The 18,570-nt window shown below is 48.4% G+C and overlaps 1 protein-coding gene across 1 annotated transcript in view; it reads left to right on the top strand.

Moving 5' to 3' along the window:
- Positions 1-18,570, top strand: part of PCSK6 (proprotein convertase subtilisin/kexin type 6) — a gene marked incomplete at its 5' end in the record, with an annotated part of 168,981 nt that overhangs the window by 59,644 nt on the left and 90,767 nt on the right. The window contains 4 exons of the mRNA XM_040257107.1: positions 4,665-4,775; positions 5,227-5,370; positions 7,588-7,664; positions 9,469-9,557. Coding sequence (XP_040113041.1) covers positions 4,665-4,775; positions 5,227-5,370; positions 7,588-7,664; positions 9,469-9,557 — 421 coding nt within the window. The remainder of the gene's footprint in view (positions 1-4,664; positions 4,776-5,226; positions 5,371-7,587; positions 7,665-9,468; positions 9,558-18,570) is intronic.

Raw genomic sequence — 18,570 nt, 5'->3', positions numbered from 1 at the left:
GAGAGACTTGCATGACCAAGATACATCCTTCCCTCCTGGGGAGCAGGGTGGTGGCTCCTGAAGAGTCCGTGTCCACGTCTTCCATGTCAGCGGCGTCACTGCACAGACACGCTCAGGGAACAGGAGCCTGGCGGCCCACCCTGGCCGGCCCAGGTGTCAGGGCATGGTTCCCTGGTGGGAAGGGTAGAGAGGAACACAGTGAAGAGGCACCCACCATGAGGCGAGGCCAGGCCAGAGGGGGCCTGGGCAGGGGTCAGACTGCGCCAGGCATTGGTCATGGAGCAGGGACCCTCCCAGAGTCATGTGACCTCCAGATGCCGGGGGCGTGGCAGCCACAATGAGTTGTGGGTGATGGGGTCCTGACGCCTTTAGGAGACTCTTGTGTTGGAGAGGATCCCTGCTTTGTCCTGACTTGGGGGCTTGAGGGGAGACAGTGGGTTTTAGTGCCGCCGAGTTAGGAGAATCAGGCAGTGATAGGGCCCTGGGTGGGCGGGCAGGACCCACTTTTGTGGCAGCTTTCGCTTGAGAGGACAGTGGGGGTAGGTGTCTACGGCCCAGTGATGTGCAGGAAAGGGCGGTTAGGGTGGGGGCTCCAGCCAGAGCTGGTAGCAGTGGGCACCCTGGGATGGCCCTTCTGTTTAGGTGAAGTCCCCACACCAGCGCCCCTACTACAGCCCTCAGCCCCTCCTCTGGGGGCTCCAGGTCCGATGTTATGTAGGACAGCCTCATGAATTCTCAGACGTGTAACACCTTAGCCCTGATCAAGGCCGTGATCCCAGGGGGGCCATAACAAGTGACCACCAACTGGGGGCTTCAGACACCAGAAGCATATTGTCTCACCATCTGGAGTCCAGAGTCTCCAGAGCTATGGTATTGGCAGGTGTGGTCCCTCTGGGAGGTCCTGCCTTACCACCTGCAGCTCCTGGCAGCTCCAGGCCCTCCTGGAGCTGTTTTCTTCCCAAAGCCTCACCTTCCTTGGTCTTAGTCTCCCCCTGCCTGTCCCTTGTCAGGATGCTTGTTGTGGGATTCAGGGCACAACCAGATAATCCAGCATGACCTCATCTTCAGAGCCTTAGCTGATTACAGTTGCAGAGACCCTCTTCCTGCATCAGGGCACATTCCCCCCGTTCTGGGTGAGTGAAAGCACCTTTGGGAGGCCTCAATCAACTCCCTGTGAAACCTAATGGGAGTGATGGAGAGCTGACAGGGACTTTCTTGTCCCTTCCTTCCTTCCAGGGACCTGAAGGTTTTTCAGAGTGATCAGTTCTCTTCCTAAGAAGGCTGGGGCCCCACCCAACAGCTCAGCTCTCACCCTGCACACACTGCCACATGTGTATCTTAATGTGACCCAGGCCGCGGATCTACAGGCTTCCCTGAGTATATACCCGTGGCCTTGACAGGTAGCCAGTGTGCACCGCAGTCTCTCTACTGCCATCTTCACCAAAAGGTCTGAGCACCTAGAATTTCTGAGGGCCCTAGTGAGCCAACCAGAAGTGAAACTGCCATGTAAAGTGGGCAGGCTGCCAGCAGAACAGGACAACGTTCCCTGTGCTCTGGCCTGTTGGGGCAGGAAGAGCTCACGGTCAGGCCCCACCCAGCCCGACTCACCATCATCACCAGCTCTCCACCTGTGTTCCTTCCTCTTCAGTGGTTTGGGAAAAGTTTCAGAAGCTTTCCCTTATAGTTGGTAAAGAATCCGCCTGCAATGCAGGAGATCTTGGTTCGATTCCTGGATCGGGAAGATCCACTGGAGAGGGGATAGGTTACCCACTCCAGTATTCTTGGGCTTCCCTTGTGGCTCAGCTGGTAAAGAATCCACCCAAAATGCAGGAGACCTGGGTTCAATCCCTGGGTTGGGAAGATCCCCTGGAGAAGAGAAAGGCTACCCACTCCAGCATTCTGGCCTGGAGAATTCCATGGACTGTATAGTCCATAGGGTCACAAAGAGTTGGACATGACTGAGGGACTTTCACTTCCAAAGGATGTGTGTTATCTCTTAAGTGTTTGCTAGGACTCACCTGTGAAGCCATCTGGTCCTGGACCTTCAGACGTTGGGAGTTTTTTCTTCACGGTTTTAGTCTCAGCAACTGTGGCTGGTCTGCACTGGCTCACTTGTTTCCGAGCTCCGGGCAAGAATTGGTTCCACAGATGACATGTCCTTAGGGTCCTGAACTGTGTGTTCCTTTGTCATGAACAGCCTCACTGTTCACGATGAGGTGCCCCTTGGGAAAGCCACAGTCTCAGGCACTTATTGGGGGTCACTGGTACCCCTGACCCTCCTGGAGAGACCTGCTGGCTCTGGGTTCCAACCTGAGGGGCCCCTGTAGCAGAGCTCTGTGTCTGAGTGGAGATGCGTGTATGTGTGTGGCAGTGGGGGGGTGGGTGCTGGTCCTGGGTGGGAATCAGCGGTGTTTACATTCATGCTCATGACCAGAACCAGCAGTGGACACACTGGAGACAGTGCAGCATTACTGAGCAGGCCACTAAGGGGCCATGGGACCGTGCTCCCCAGAGACACAAGGGCCAGTCTGGAAAATAGCAGGAGATGGAACGCAGGAACCCTCTGCCCTTTCCTGGAGCCGGTTGAGAAGCCGGGCTGTGGCTGGGGCCTGGAGAAGGGAGAGGGGGATTGGCCCTGACCAGGTGACTATGGGCTGAGTCAGCCTCTGTGCCTGGCATCTGGGAGTTCATCTGTGCAGGCCTGGCGAGTGATTTACTGTATCCAGGTCCATTGGCCTGACAGTGCCTGGCAGCTGTCAGTGTCCTGCAGTGACCTGTCCCGGGGGAGAGAGCTACTCCAGACCACGCCACAGGGATAGCCCCCAGCCGTCACCCCCACCCAAACTGTGTGTCAACTGGGTTCTTACCCAGAGTGCAGCAGCCACTGAGACCAGGAGCCCTTAATGTCTTATCCCACAGGGGGATTGTTCTGTGACTGATGGCACTATGCCCTCCGTCACCTGCCTGGTTTGTGGGAGCCACCCAGTTGGCCTTGGGAGAGGAAGGCCCCCTCCTCTGTGATGGGAAGTGCAGCCCAGTGGGTAGTGAGTTGGCCGAGCCGGTGGGCCCGGAGCATCCCATCCCAGGAGCTTGAGCTGTCTATGGGGTACGACCACTGTACTTACAGCATGCAGCCCAGCCAATTAGGGCATAGGGTCTTAGGCATTTTATACCGAGTTAAAGCTTCCTGGTTCAGGCAGTAACACTTCGGGAAGTCTCACAATGCCATCAGAGGGTGTTGTGAGCAGAATACTTCACTGTGCGGTTTTATTTGCCATGCCTCTGTCTCCTGCATCTCCTGAACTGGCAGGCAGGTTCTTTAGTGCTGAACCTTCCCTGGTGACATTTCCTTCTGAGCGTGTTGTCCTTGGAGATCAGGGTCCCCCTTAGATGTGGGGCTGTTCCACTCTCCTCGCTCAGGTGCCTGTGGGAAGGTCAAAGCTGAGGTCTGAGGGGAGCTGCTTGGCCCTTGACCTTTGTGCCTTCCTCCCCCTGGGGTCACCAGCCTTGGCCTGACCCTCCAAGTCACCCAGCTCCCCATGCCCAAGGCTCCATCCTTGTCTTCCTCCCCTACCTTCCCAGCCCTTGGCCACCTGTCTGCCTCACTCTGGGCTGCCTGGTGGGAGTCCTCAACTGGAGCACCAACTTCTGAGAGCAGGGCTGGGTGTCCCCATCCTGCCCACTGCAGCCCCTGTGCAGAGCCGAGTCCCAGTGGCAGCAGAATGGGATTGGGAACCCATAGCAGCTGGACCGAGAAAATGTTTAGGTTCAGGGCATGGGAGTTCCAGCTCCCTTATCTTTTAAAGAAAAAGAAACCTCTTCCACTTTGAAACACACACAAACACACATGTGATGACGATATATCCGTGTGCCGGTCACTGATGGCACACTTTATATGCCATCCTTCCTTGTGATGCCACAGTGATGGCCATTGCACAGGTGATATGAGCAAATTGAGGCCAGGGAGGCTCCCTGCTTGAAGTCACTCTGCTGATGAGTTTGGGCCCAAATTTGAATCCAGGCAGCCAGGCTTCAAGGTTCCTGCTCTTAAGTAACATTTATCCTGCCTCTCAAGCTTTTTTCCCTTGATTGTGACAGGAGGTCATGCCGATCGAAAGCAGTTTATAAAACCCTGAAAGTAATTTTAAAATCTTACAGAAACAGTAAAATCTTAAATGAACACCATCCAGGAATCGCTGTCAATGTTTTGCTGTGTGCCTCCCTAGGTTTTCTCTGCATGTCTGGTACCAGGTCTGCAGCAGTTGCTGTGCTTCCATTATAGGGGTCATCATAATTAACCGTGTCCTCCCGATAAAACACTTGACACCTTTTATGCCTCTGCACGCTCCATTCCTGAGCGTGTATTTCCTTTTAATTAGGGACAAGGGTCACCAAAGTACTGGCCATTTCACAAGGTCTCCTTTAGTAGGATGATTTTCCTACTGTTCCATGAGACCGGTCCTCTTCCCTTCCGTGTAGACTGGTTTTCATCTTTCAAATATGGTTGCTCAGAAGTGAAAATGTCTCGTTGGAATTAACCATCCGAGGCATCTGATAGACCTAGATGTTCATGGAGAAGGACGCCTGGAACACCTGCAGAGCGGCCTTGTGGAACCAGGACATGGCTGCTGAAACACAGAGTAACTGCATCTCTCCCCTGCTAGGTGAAATGGCTCCAGCAACAGGAAGTTAAACGCCGGGTGAAGAGACAGGTGCGAAACGACCCGCAGGCACTTTATTTCAATGATCCCATCTGGTCCAACATGTGGTACATGGTAAGTAGGCCATGGGCCTCTCCCTGCCCTGTGTTTCTGAGATGGGTCAGCTCCAGATACACTTCATTTGCGCATAGAACCCCTATTTCAGTGCTGTCAGGCACATGCTCTCTTGTGAATTTCTTTCATTATGTGAGGGTCAGGGTGAAGGGCCCCCAGAGCAGAGGAGGGTGGGCGGCACTTTGAGCCATGGATGGAGCCCCTGCAGGGCGAGGACACCAGGGAAAGCCGTGGGGACATGGCCTGGCTGGGGCAGGAGGGCCTTCCTTGTACAAGTGGCCAGGTCAGGGCGGGAGAGATGCAGCCCTCCTCGATGACTCTTGCTAGGGCCAGGAGGAGGAACGGAGGCCCTACCCTGTCCTCCCGTGAGCACCACAGCTCTTCTGTTGGGCTGGCAGGTCTGTGTCAGGCAATGTCTGTGCTGGGGGCTTTGTGTCTCCTGTGCCTGCAGCACTGTGGTGACAAGAACAGCCGCTGCCGGTCAGAAATGAACGTCCAGGCGGCGTGGAAGCGGGGCTACACGGGAAAGAATGTGGTGGTCACCATCCTGGATGACGGCATAGAGAGAAACCACCCCGACCTGGCCCCAAACTACGTAAGTGGAGTCTTGGCACTGGCTCCCTGAGACGCTCACCTGCGCTGGTCAATACCTGAGACAATGTACAGCATAACCTACTTAAGCCCCCGGCCCTGCCCCGCCCTGCCCCATTACATCACAGTATGGAAACCGAGCTGGCGGTGCTGGTGAGCCCAGCCACCCAGAGCCAGGGGTGTTTGAGAGGGTTCCCGGGCACTGCTGGGGCCCTGAGAGGCTCAGATGTGTGTGCATGGGTGTGTGTGGGGTGTCCCCTCAGCACACGTGTCTGTGTGTCTGTTTACCTTCAGGTTGGCATGTGTGTGTGTATGTGTGTGTGTGTGTGATGGTTGTGTGTAGGGGCCCTCTGCCTGTTACTCCTCCAGTTGTGCAGAGAAAAGAACCTGGCACGTGGTAACTTTTGAGAACTGCCTTTGAGATTCTAAGGCACTTGGGTGCCTTGGTTACGTCAGTCCTGTCATGTTGGTTGGGTAGATGGTTATGCACCCTTAACAATGTCAGTTTTTTAATTTTACCTTCTTAAAACATTTGTTAAAGTTGATTTATAATGTATTAATTTTTGCTGTCTGGCAAAGTGACTCAGCTATATATGTGTAAAACATCTTTTCTGTTACATAGTTCCCTGTGCTGTATAGTAGGACCTTGTTATTTATCTACCCTATATATACTAGTTTGCAAAGGATGACAGTTTTGAAGTCAACAATCAGGAGAGCTTTTACAACATATCCTAAAGGAAAATAGGAGATTACACAGATACTATAAATATATAAAGCAAAAACGTACGTATTAAAAATATAAGATGAAGGGAATTATGAGGCATAGCTACCGCATGGATGAACCGTGAGGACAGTATCTGGGTCAAAAAACGACACACACTGATTGTTACTGAAATCACAAGTCTGTGTGCCCAACACACAGTGAGGCCCATCAAATACTAAACATTAGACTTTGGCATAGAGAAAAGTTTATTATAGGTTCATACAAGCAGATGGGTGGCTCATGCCCTAAGAACCGCAAAGTTACTGAAAGCTTTCAGCGAGGCCCTTTAAAAGCAAAAGGTGAGGGAGGGGCGAGGTTGGTTGCTGCAGACTTCTCTGTGTCAGATCCTTTGTTCCTGAGGTCAGGTGGCCAGGTAGTGATGTTCCTGCAAACCTCTACCAGATGAATGTTATTCTCTGTCCTGACAAGAAAGCAAGGTCCCAAGGCACAGCTTTCACCCTTCAAGGTCCCAGTCCTGGCTCAGAGGAGACAGGTCTCGGTTGGCAACTCCCTCAGGGCCATGAGGGAGCCAGGCATCCACCCACTGGCCCTCAGGCTGCTCAGGCTGCCCAAATGGGGAGACCAGGTCCCACAGACTGTGACCCAAACAGATGGCCACTGCTAGTTAGGTCGCAGAGACAGGGGTGGGGGACAGGTTCACGGCTGCCTCAAGGCCTGGGGCGAAGTTAGTGGGTGGCCTTGGTAAGGGCTCTGGAGCCCTGAGGGCCATAGTCTCCAGTCTGCTTCCTGGGCCCGCAGCTCGCAGAAGGCTGGGTAAGCTGCAGGGCCTCCGGGAGAAGGCCTGAATCTGCCTCTTACCTCACTCTCCACCTGATGACCGCCCACCACTGACCCTTGATTCAGTCACTGCCGCTGTGGTTCCTCAGTGTCAGATGCCAGTGGTCAGGGCCCACTGCAGCACTGACCAACAGCTGAGCAGCGCAGATAATGGTCACTCATCGACAGTCGGCTGCCTGTGGGGTGGGGCCCTTGGAGGCGCCAGAGTAGTGGCTGAGGAGCCCTGTTGCCTAGTAACAGGGAGCAGAGTAATGGCTGCCTGCTAATCCCACTCTGTTACATGATCTCATGTAGGTGAGGTCCCTGGAGTAGCTGTATTCATAGAGACGGAAAGCAGACGGTGGCTGCCAGGGGCTCGGGAGGGAGGGTCAGGAGTTAGTGTTTAAGAGGTGCAGAGTTTTGCAAGATGAATCCTGTGGATGGATGGTGCTGGCAGCCACACAACTTGTGGATGTACTTAGCACCACTGAGCTGTAAAAATGGTTAGGGTGGCAAATTTTATGTGTATTCACCACATAATTATATATATGTATAATTGTTGTTGCAGTAATAGAGTGCCCGGCTTGTTTCTGTTTGCAGTCGAGGCGTAAAACCAGTTATAAAGAGAGTTGTGATACCCTGGGCCACTTCTCTTTGGTCACCAAGGTTTCATTTTTTTAGGATTCCTACGCGAGCTATGATGTCAATGGCAACGATTATGATCCATCTCCACGGTATGATGCCAGCAACGAGAATAAGTACGTCCTGGGTCACCTGCCTGACCCCTACCTGCTTCCTTCTCTGTTGCTGTCCCTGCAGATAGTGGAGCCAGCCCACATGGGGATCCTGGGCTGGAGACGGGCTGGGGGCACCTCTCTGCCTCCTGGCGGGGTCTGGGGCTGACCACCAGGAGCCAGCCCCATACCGCCTTGTAGGCTCGCAGGCTCAGTGGGTTTGGCCCCTTCATGTGGGCTGTCACTCTGCTGGTCAGCTGCAGGGGATGTTGGGCCAGCATTATTCCTGTTTGCAACATTGTCGGAATATCTTGTGGTCTGTATAGCCAGCTGTGTCCAGATGACAATGTGTTCTCTCGGACCACTCAGTCAGCACCCAAGCCTTCTTGACCCTGTCTTTGACCTCACAAGGGCAGTGGCAGAGGCCCATGTGATGCTGGGGCTGGCTCTGTGGCTCTGTGCAAGTGGGGTGACCTTGCTGAGTCTCGGTGTCTTAGAGATGCCTTGTGTCCTGATGCTTCCTTCCGAGGGCTGGGGGCGGGGGTGAGATGATGGGTGAGGGACACACCATTACTGTTCCGTCATTGAGACTTGTGATAGAGGGAGTGGGGGTGGTCTGGAGAGACTGGGGGACTTGGCACCATTGGTAGCAGCCCTGGGGGTGATGTCTAGTTTCCCAAACCTGCCTGGGCACTCCTGTCCAGTGTCCGGCCAGACCTTCCTCCATCAGCCGGCTTTGTGCATTGGGTCTTCCCCTTCTTCCAAAAGTGTTTAGAGGATGGTGGAAGCCCTTTCTTTCTTTCCCCTGCTGACACGAGGCCTGCAAGGTGTGTCCTCCTCAGCGTTCCCCGTTTCAGTCCATTTGATGCTGAGGTTGGGGTCCCGGTGCCCCGAAGGAAGGGAGCCCCGCAGGAAGGCTCAGCCAGTGGAGGCGGTCAGCAGGCTGGCCGCAGTGCTCCCAGCACCTGTGGAGGCCTGGCCTCACGTCCCAGGTGCCCTTACCACTCCATGGCCACCACGCTGGGGCTGCAGGGTGCAGCGGGCAGGGAGGGACCACCCAGATGCGGCGTGGTGAGTCCCGAGTGGGACCCTGGGCCCATGACTCAGGGACAGCCCCAGCTGCAGGCATACATGGTCCAGAGTGTGGACAGAGGGACGGCTGCCCCGGGGGGCTGACACTTGGGCTCAGGACTGGCTTTAAAGGTGGTTTTGATTCTGAATCAGTGATTCTCATCTCTGATGGACCTTCTCAGAGATGTGCCTGCTGTAGGTGGTAGAGTGGGGTCATTACTGAGAAGAGTGCTGACCTCGGGTCACCTCTTCCTATTCCACCTACTGCTGTTGAGTGTTCCGTGTCCAGCCCTCCTCCTTGCCCTCTGCTGGAATGGCTGTGGAAAGGTGTGGGTCAGGGGAGGGGTCTGCCCAGAGTGAGCACGGGACAGGGAGAGGGCTCAGGGGACAGAACCTAAGCCTTTGTTTGTTATTATTTCCTCTCTGCAGACAGGCCAGCATCTGCACTGTGCTGTCAGTCAGGGGGATGCAGAGCCTGGGGGGTGGGATGCAGAGGCCATGGGTGCCGAGCAGAGCCCAAGCCTGATACAGGGTCATCACATCTGCAGGGCAGCCTGTGGGGCACGTGGATGGCCCAGCAGTGATGGGGAGGAATAGGGGACGGCCTCAGTGTCCCCCAGCTTAGGGACAATGGCTCTTCTCGCAGGAGGGTCCTGCCACAGGGGCTCATGGATGGCCCAGCAATTATGGGGAGGATTGAGGGAGGACCTCAGCGTCCCCAGCTTAGGGTCCTGATTGCCTTCTCTCCTTCCCGCAGACATGGCACTCGCTGTGCAGGAGAAGTCGCCGCCTCTGCCAACAACTCCTACTGCATTGTAGGGGTTGCATACAATGCCAAGATCGGAGGTGAGGCCCAAGTGCACTGCCGAGGGGCTCAGGCTGGCCTAGGTGCAGGGTGCAGTCCCCTGCATGTCTGGGCAGCTGCACTCCCCATGGCGTTGGACCCAGTCAGATCCTGGGGCTTACCTCACACTGCCTGGGGCCTGTAAAGCCTCTGTGGGTGCTGGTTTCTGGCTCCTGAGTCACCGCTGTCAAGCTGACTGCTCCAAGAGGCCACTGGGTCCTGCTGCTGGCCTTCCCAGGCTTGCAAGTCACTCTCCCAGCAGGATTTATGGTTTTCACCTGAGAAGAAGCCTAACCTTGGCCCCAACTCTTGCTATAGCCTCTTGGCCTACTGTACCTGCCCCTCAGCTTTAACCAGAGGACATTTGTCACAGTGACCCGCAGACTTGCCTGGTCTCCCCTGTTTGTCATGGACTTGTAGCATTCACATCACCCCAAAAGCCTCCCTGCCTCCCTTTTGGGTCAGTCCACCCATGACTTACAGTTGCCCATGCCCAACTGTGCTTCCGTGGAGGCTCTCAAAGCTGGATGCTCCCGCCTTGTTCTCCAGGGGATCAACCTTCCAGGGCTGTGTAGGGAACACTACCTGACCCGGGATATCTCTGGCTCTGTTGTTTATTTTCCCCATTGGAGAGTCAGGCTTCTCTTGTCAGCATGGGGCTCTAAGAGCAGAGAGTCACGCAGCTTCCTCTCACCTCCCCCGCCCAAGCCTGGCAGTTGGTCCTTTCAGAATGGCAGAGGGTCATTCAGCACGTCCTCTGCAGTGTCTCGTAGGTGCATGCGGCTGAACTGGCATTGAGCAGGTGTGTGCCGGGCCTGAACGGTCCCCGACCGTCCACTTGGCCTCGGGGCCCTGCATCCTCACCTGCTCTGGCCCTCAGCTGCAAGTGCTCACGTGCACGCCAGTGGCTGTGCTGGGTGCCTCCTTCCCATGGCACAGCCTTCTCGGCTGCTTTTCCTTTATGAAGGGGCCATAGCTCCTTCAGCTCTATGGTGAGCAGTGAAAGGTGGGGAGGCTGGGCCAGGGGTTCTGTGGGTCTCTCTGTCCTTGGGGAGCTTCTTGAGTTTTGAGAAAAGGCTCCCCGGTTTTCACTTAATAAGGACTCTCCACTTGCCCTCTCCCTGGAAACCTTTGAAGTGGCTGGGACTTGTCAGTCTGTGACATCATTAACCATCAAGAGCATGTCCTGCAGAGAACAGATCAGAGGACTGTCACCTGACCTCACTCCATCATGGACAGTTCTTTTATGTTGAGATGTGTAAGGTCTCCCTGGAGCCTTTGATGAGTGAAGACCCATGAAAAGTCTCCCTGACTGATCTGGGTACCAGTTGAATTCCCACCACCCACTGCCTCTGTGTCCTGGGACAATGGGTGTAAACTGTCTGTGAACAGGGGTGGGGTTGCCATGGAGAAGGTGTGGGGGTGTTGGCATTGACCCAGGGAACCTATGACAGCCAGGTCTCCAGAGCTGCTGCACACAGCATCAGCCTCTCCACCTTCTTCCCAACCTTCCCTCCAAGCCCACCCTGGACAGGCCGCCTTCAGGCACCTTAACACAACCTCCCTCTCCACGTGCTGGCACAAAGCAGGGAACTTCCCTGAGACACTCTGGTGTGTCCGTGAGCTCTACCTTTTTATATCTTTTCTATTTCTAAAGTTTCAAGAGATTAAAGTGTATATCCTAACTTAATTCCAATCTATGTGGAGTTAATATTATGCAACTTCATGTATAGTATATGAACCTAAACCATTTCTTGAGTTCACACTTAGTTTCATCTTTTATGCTATTGTTTTATGTTTTCATATTTTATAAACCCACTGTTTATTCTCGCTGTAAACAGTTGGCTTGTGAAAAGAAATATACTTACCAACATGTTTACCCTTCCTTATTTTTTAGCTTCAGATTCCTTCTGTCTGGTTTCAGTTTTTCTCCAGCCTGAGAATTTCTTTTACTGCTTTAGTATTTCTTGAAGTGTAGGTGTGCTGGTGAGAAATCATCTCAGATTTTATCTGAATTTCATCTTCTTTGAAAGAAGTTTTGGTGAATCCTGGGATGACATGGTTCTCTCTCAGCCCTTTAAAGATGCTTTTCCATTGTCACTGGCATTCATTGTTTCTGATGATGAGTTGGTTGTCATCCTTATTGTTGTTCCTCTATATGTAATATGAGTTGTTTCTCTGGCTTCTTTTATTTAGCCAGAGTAAATATTTAGTAAATATTTCATTATTTACTTTCATTTATTTAGTATTTTTTCCTCTCTATGCTTTGCCTATGATAACTCAGATGGCCCTTGGTGTAATTTCTTTCATAGTTATCCACCTTGGGGTTTGCTGTGCTTCTTAGTGGGTTGTTTGTTTATTCTTTCTTTTTCTAAATGAAGTTTGGAAAAATTTCTGTCAATGTTTCTTTAAATTTTTTTTGCAGTCCTGTTTTCTCTCTCTTCTCTTTGGGCACCAGTTATAGCTGTTATATTGCTTGATATATCTCACAGGTTAAAGCTGTAATCATTAAAAAAAAATTTTTTTTGTATGTACCTCAGATTTGATAATTTCTTTTGCACTATTTTCTTTAAGTTCACCAATCCTTCCCTTTTTTGTGTCCAATCCATTGTTATTTCCACCCACTGATTTTTTTCCTTTTTCTTTCCTACTCAAATATTGTGCTTTTCTGTTCTTTGATGTCCATGTGGCTATTTTTTCACTATTTCCAAATCTTTTCTGACATTCTCTTTCTCCTCATCCATTATTTTGGATTCTTTAACATATTTATGAGTTTTTTTTACAGTCTTTTGTGCTGATTCCAATAGCTTGGTCATATATGTGTATGTTTCTATTTTTTAAATTGAAGTGTAGTTGATTTACAGTGTTTCAGGTGTACATCAAAGTGGTTCATATATATAGTATATATGCTTGTATCTTCAGATTTTTTCCATTATAGATTATTATAAAATATTGGAGATAGTGTTGTATAGTATGTCCTTGTTATTTATCTGTTTCATATATAGTATGTATCTGTTATTCTCAAATTTAGGTCAGACAAAAACAAATATATGATATCACTTTATGTGGAGTTTATAAAACAGTGATACTAGTGAACTTACTTGCAAAACAGGAACAGACCCACAGACATAGCCACAGACAAGCTTCTGGTTACCAAAGGGAAGTGAGGGATAAATTGGGAATGTGGGTATGTTTCTAATCATTGATTTTTTTTTTTTACAATGTACAACATACTCCTGTTTCTTTGCACATGTCTAGTAATTTTTTATTGTACACCAGACATTGTTCCACTATATTGTAGGGACTCTTGATTCTGTTATCCCTGAATATAATTGAGTGTTGTTCTTGCTGTCAGTTCAATTTTTCATTTTGTAATGACTCATCTGTTCTGATTTACCCTTCGCTTTAGAGGAAATCCTTTAGCTCAAGAACAGTCTTTACTCTTAGATGTTATTGTTGTTCAGTCGCTAAGGATAGTGTGACTCTTTTAGTATTTCAGTGGAAACACTGAAGCGTTTAACCAGCATTTCTAAGTTGGCAAGGTTCAAGCTCCGAGTTGACTGCAGTGCCCCTGCAGAGGCAGCAGCTGGAGTATCTGCTCACTCATTCAGCCTCCCCCCTATTCCTCTCTACCTGGGCTTCTTAGAGACTTGCCCAGATATGCTCCATGCAGGGCTTAGCTGAATATCTGAGGGAAGTTTATATATGTTTTCTTCTCTAGCTCTCTGCTTTCTAGGATTTCTCTCAATTTCCAGCTTCTCTAACAGTTCCAGACTCAATCCCACAGCTCCCCAGAAGAATAAGATTGCATTTTCCTGATTGAGTTCTAGCTTCTCTGTATTAAGAGACATGAGGAGTTCCCTCAGAGGAAAAGTTATGAACCTGCATTATACCCGGTATGGTTGCTCTTTTAAGAACTGAATCACCTGCTTCTGCCTTCTTCTGGTTGCTTTCCAATGCCCTTAAAAAGTTCTTGTTTTCTTAAGTCTTTAGTCCAGAGTTTATAATTATTATTTTTAAAAGAGTTAGTGTGATAGAAGCTACTCTGCCTATATTGGAACTAACACTTGTGGTTTCTATTTCTTTACCAAATAGATGGTGTATGTCCTGGTGTCTCAGATGGTAAAGAATCCACCTGCAATGCAGGAGACCTGGGTTCAGACCCTGGGTTGGGAAGATCTCCTGGAGGAGGGCATGGCAACCCATTCCAGTATTATTGCCTGGAGAATCCCCATGAACAGAGGAGCTTGGCAGGCTCCATGGGGTCACAAAGAGTCAGACACGACTGAGTGACTAAGCATAACACAGCACATTGCTGCATGGTAGTTACTCCAGCAAACATTTGTGATCTAGCACAGACAGTGGATTAACTAAGTGATTCCAGCTGAGGGTCATTCATGAGGTTGGCTGTGATTGTCATCTGAGGGCTTGCTGGTGGCTGGAGTATCCACTTCCAGGACAGGTCATTTATTTGGTTGTTGGCTAGAGTCCTCCATCCCCTCCTGACTGTTGGCAGGAGGCCTAGCTTTCTCCTCATGTGTACTCTCTGTGGGGTTACCAGAGTGCCTGCAGCATGGTACCTAGCTTCTCTCACTGCAGGTGATTCAGAGAACCAGCAGGAAGCAGCAGTGCTTTTTATGATATGGTCTTAGAAGTCACACACGGTCAGTTCAGTCACACTCTGTTCTTTAGAAATGATCCCAACATATACTCAAGAGGAGAGACGTTAGGCTGCATCTGTTGAATGAAAAAGTGTCAAAGAATTGTGGATATGGTTTAAAATCACTGCAGATGGACTCCTAAAAGTTTACTATATATTTATACAAATGGAGTAATTTTTTTCTACCAACTTTCTTTGTAGAATTGCATGTTTCTTACATGTTTTATCACAGGAAAATAAATGGAATAAAAAGTGGCACTGTCCAAATTATGTCTATAAAATAATATGCTTGCTTGCCAACAAATCAAAATAACTCCACAATGTATGTAATGCTTTACCAAAGTGCAGAGGAGGACAAGGAAGGTAAAATATCATCTGGAAGCTGGTGAAAACAGAAATAACCAGTACTTACAGAGTTCTGTCTGCATCGTAAGCACTGATGAGGTGTCTGTGTGTAGTGTCTTACATAATCTCTACAGAGCACTCTGTCATTGATGCTGCTTTTGTCCTCATTTCACAGATGAGGGCCAGCCAGCTCTTAGCCTCTACTCTTTTACAGAAATGCAATGCAGGAGATCTGAGTTGGATCCCTGGGTCAGGAAAATCCCCTGAGAAGGAAATCGAAACCCACTCCAGTATTCTTGCCTGGAGAATGCCATGAGCAGAGAAGCATGGCAGGTTAGAGTGCATGGCATCACAAAGAGTCAGACACAACTTAGTGGCTGACACTAACCCTTTAAACCTTATTTACTAAGTGTGGATAGATGGATGAATGGATGGATAGATGGACAATATTGTTTTTTTTTTAAACTTTTGATTTACCATGCAGATGGTTCCTTAGACATAATGGTTTGACTTAAGATTTTTCAAATTAACCATGATGTGAAAGTGATACATCAAAGTAGAAACCCTAGTTTGAGTTTTGAATTTTGCTCTTTTTTGGAGCTAGCAATATTCCATATGGAATTCTCTCACGGTGCTGGGCAGTGGGAGCCTCGGCTTCTAGTCAGTCACAGAGTCGCAAGGGTAAACAGCTGACAGATGTACAACCGTTGTGTCTTCACTTTCAGTACAGTATTCAGTAAATTACAGGAGATATTTGATGCTTTATTATAAAATAAGCTTTGCTGTAGGTGATTTGCCCAACTGTAGGCTAATATGAGTGTTCTGAAAATGTTCAAGGGAGGCTGGGTAAGCTATGATGTTTGTTGGGTAGGTATATTAAATGCATTTTTTACTTAAACCTGTCTTAAGTTGAGAACATTTTATGAGAATGTAACCCTATCATAAGTCAAGGAAGATCTGTACTGTATTTAGTAAAATATACTGTTTAATTTTATGCAAACTTAATACAAGAGAAACCAAGTGAAACTGAATATTCCTGAACTTTAGATTTAATTTTATGTTTAATTGTGTTTGTTTAGTGTTTATGCTTGCTGTATTTGATTTATGTGCATTGAATAGAAGAGAAAGAAATCAGCTTAAGGGGAAGAAATTGCTGAACTTCACATAAATATTTCCTTATGTGAAGAAAGGACATATTTTCTCAAATATCTCTCTTTTATTAAAAAAAAGTCCCAAGATTGTGACAGCCTTTAAAGATGCCAGGGTTAATTTTTTGTTGTTACATATATTTCTCATACTGAGTAATTAGCATTCACTTCAGCTTGTTCTCACTTCACCCCACACCTCAACTTTAATTCTTTTTTTAAATATTGCTTTTACATTGTCAAGGTTCAATATTAGTCACCTGTCATTATGATTCTCATAGTTTTTTAGTCTTGGGTCCCTACCATCATTTTAAGTACAGCCTTTTCACTCCTAAGTAATTTAATTTGATCATCTCTTAATTCACTGGACTTTGCCACCCATTAACTTTTTCAAGCTGGAGGAGGGCATAGCAGCCCCCTCCCATAGTCTTGCCTGGAGAATCCCATGGACAGAGGAGCCTGGTGGGCTACAGTCCATAGGGTCACAAAGGGTTGGACATGACTGAAACGACTTAGCACACACACAACTTTTTCAAGAAAGGCTAACAGGATCTTTGGGAAGTTCTGAAGGTGGCCTTTGCACCTGAGTTATACCTTAAATGTATTCAGCCTTATGGAACTTGATAAACATCACCTGCTTGTCTTCTGGATCCACTGTTGCTTGGGGAAGTTTGAAGTCAGCCTAAATCCTCCTTGTAGGTGACTTGACTTTGGGGCTTGGATTATTGTTGCTCTTCAGTCGCTAAGTCATGTCGAACTCCTTCTCCTAGAGTTTGCTCAAACTCATGTCCATTGAGTCGATGATGCCATCCAACCATCTCATCCTCTGTCGTCCCCTTCTCCTTCTTCCCTCAGTCTTTCCAGCATCAGGGTCTCTTCCAATGAGTCAGCTCTTTGCATGAGGTGGCTAAAGTGTTGGAGTCCCAGCCTCAGCACAGTCCCTCCAGTGAGTACTCAGGGTGGGTGAGCCTCCTTTAGCCTGGAAGTCCAGCCCCTGTGGGGCTACCTCTGGCTGAGGCTTCTGCCACAGCTGTTCCAGGGATGTAGCATCCTCAAAAAGATCTGAGTGTTTTCAATTATAGGCAAATTTTCTTCTGTTATGATTTTTGAATATTTTTAGCTATATATATTCAGTTTTATGCTTCTTGTGAACCACTTATATGTGTATCAGATCTCTATTTCCTAGTTTCTATATCTCTTTGTGTTCATATTTAACTTAATTCTTTTCTGTTTTATTTTCCTCGATTTTTATCCAGCTCTTCTTCTATGTCTCTGACTGTTTAACCAGTGCCTTCGTTTTCCCACACTTTTTCTAGTGTGGCTTTCATTTCTGAAGGTGTTGAGCTGTCTCCATCTGTGTCTTTCCTCAGGGTAACACACTTTAGTCTTTCTTTTGTCTTGTTTTCTCTTCATTGAATTCTTGTGTCTCTTTGACCCCTTGCTTCATGGAGAAATCAGGTTTTCTTTAAATTTTGGATATGATGGAACATGCTTATAGTTTTCATTATTTTCTTCCCTTGTCATGTCCCCTTTTCCCTTATGTTTTACAGCATTGTTGCGGAGGTGTCAGGCTAGTCACTTTCTGGTTTTAGTTAGTGACTGGGTGGAGAAGATCAAGGTCTTTCTTCCTAGGCTGCTGCTGCTGCTGCTAAGTCGCTTCAGTCGTGTCCGACTCTGTGCGACCCCACAGACGGCAGCCCATCAGGCTCCCCCGTCCCTGAGATTAGTAAGATGCTAAAACAGAAAGGAGGAGAAGTGGGGCATTAGCTGGGCTGGAGGCACTGTGGACCCGGGTTGTCCTCTCCTGCCAGTCCAGTGCCTCTTAGCGGCCCCTCCGCTCACCAGCGAAGTAGCATCCATTCATCACATGCTGACTCAGCAGGAATGCGGCAGTGCTGACGATCACTTTTTCTCCTACAACAAATCAGGCCACAGAAACTGCCTGTTCTTGGAAAGTTGATGTGTCTGTCTGATTCCTGGTCAGACATCACTGTTTTCTGAAATAATGGACATTTAGATGGCTTTTCATCTTGGCTGTAAAAGCGGTGCAGTGGCAAAGAAGCAGACTCCCCCAGCCATGCACGCACCAGCCTTATGGCCCCCAAGTGCGTCAGTACTTCGTGAGGAATTACGTACCCTTGGGAATCATGGAGGCAGGTGTCATCTTTTTTGTTTTCAGAGAGGAGAGTAGATCACTCCTGCTTGTTTAACTAAAAGTCCCAAACTTTCATTTTAGACACTTTTTAATTTTTTTAAAGTTGTGGAGCTATACGTTGATGACTTTTACCGTTTTTTTGTATGTAATGTTTCAGTTAAAATCTGTTTAAAAATTTTATGATGTTGTGTTTGTAATCTTTCCTTTCAACTCTTGGGTTTTGGACTTTGCTTAGAAAACCCAAGGTAATAAACTTGTTTTATATTTTGTCTAGAAATTTCGCTTCAGAATAGTTCATCTTGAAACCTTCATGGTTTTGTCTTTTCTGTTAAGCTTTTTAATCCATGTACAATATATTTCTGTGAATGTTGTGGAGAACTCTGACTTTGCTTTTCTCCAGTATTAATGTTTCGTGATCTCTGCATGCCACCCTTATCATATACTAAATTCCTGATATATATTGGATCCTTCATCGTGTTTCATTAGTCTATTTGTTTTTAATCCCTAAATAATCTTTCATTTTAAATTATAGTTTAAGAGGATTTTTTTGATAACTGATAGGTGATAGGATATATTTTTTCTTAAAGTTTTTTTAAAAAATTTCTTGGCTATTCTTGCACATTTTCTCTTTCAGATGAACTTGAGAATCCACTTATCAAGTTTCATAAAAAATCCTGTTGGGATTTTGATTGGGATTACATGGAAATTAT

This window comes from Oryx dammah, unplaced genomic scaffold (assembly GCF_014754425.2).
Source record: "Oryx dammah isolate SB20612 unplaced genomic scaffold, SCBI_Odam_1.1 HiC_scaffold_16, whole genome shotgun sequence".
Classification (NCBI taxonomy): domain Eukaryota; kingdom Metazoa; phylum Chordata; class Mammalia; order Artiodactyla; family Bovidae; genus Oryx; species Oryx dammah.
This window is presented reverse-complemented; position numbering and strand designations above follow the sequence as displayed.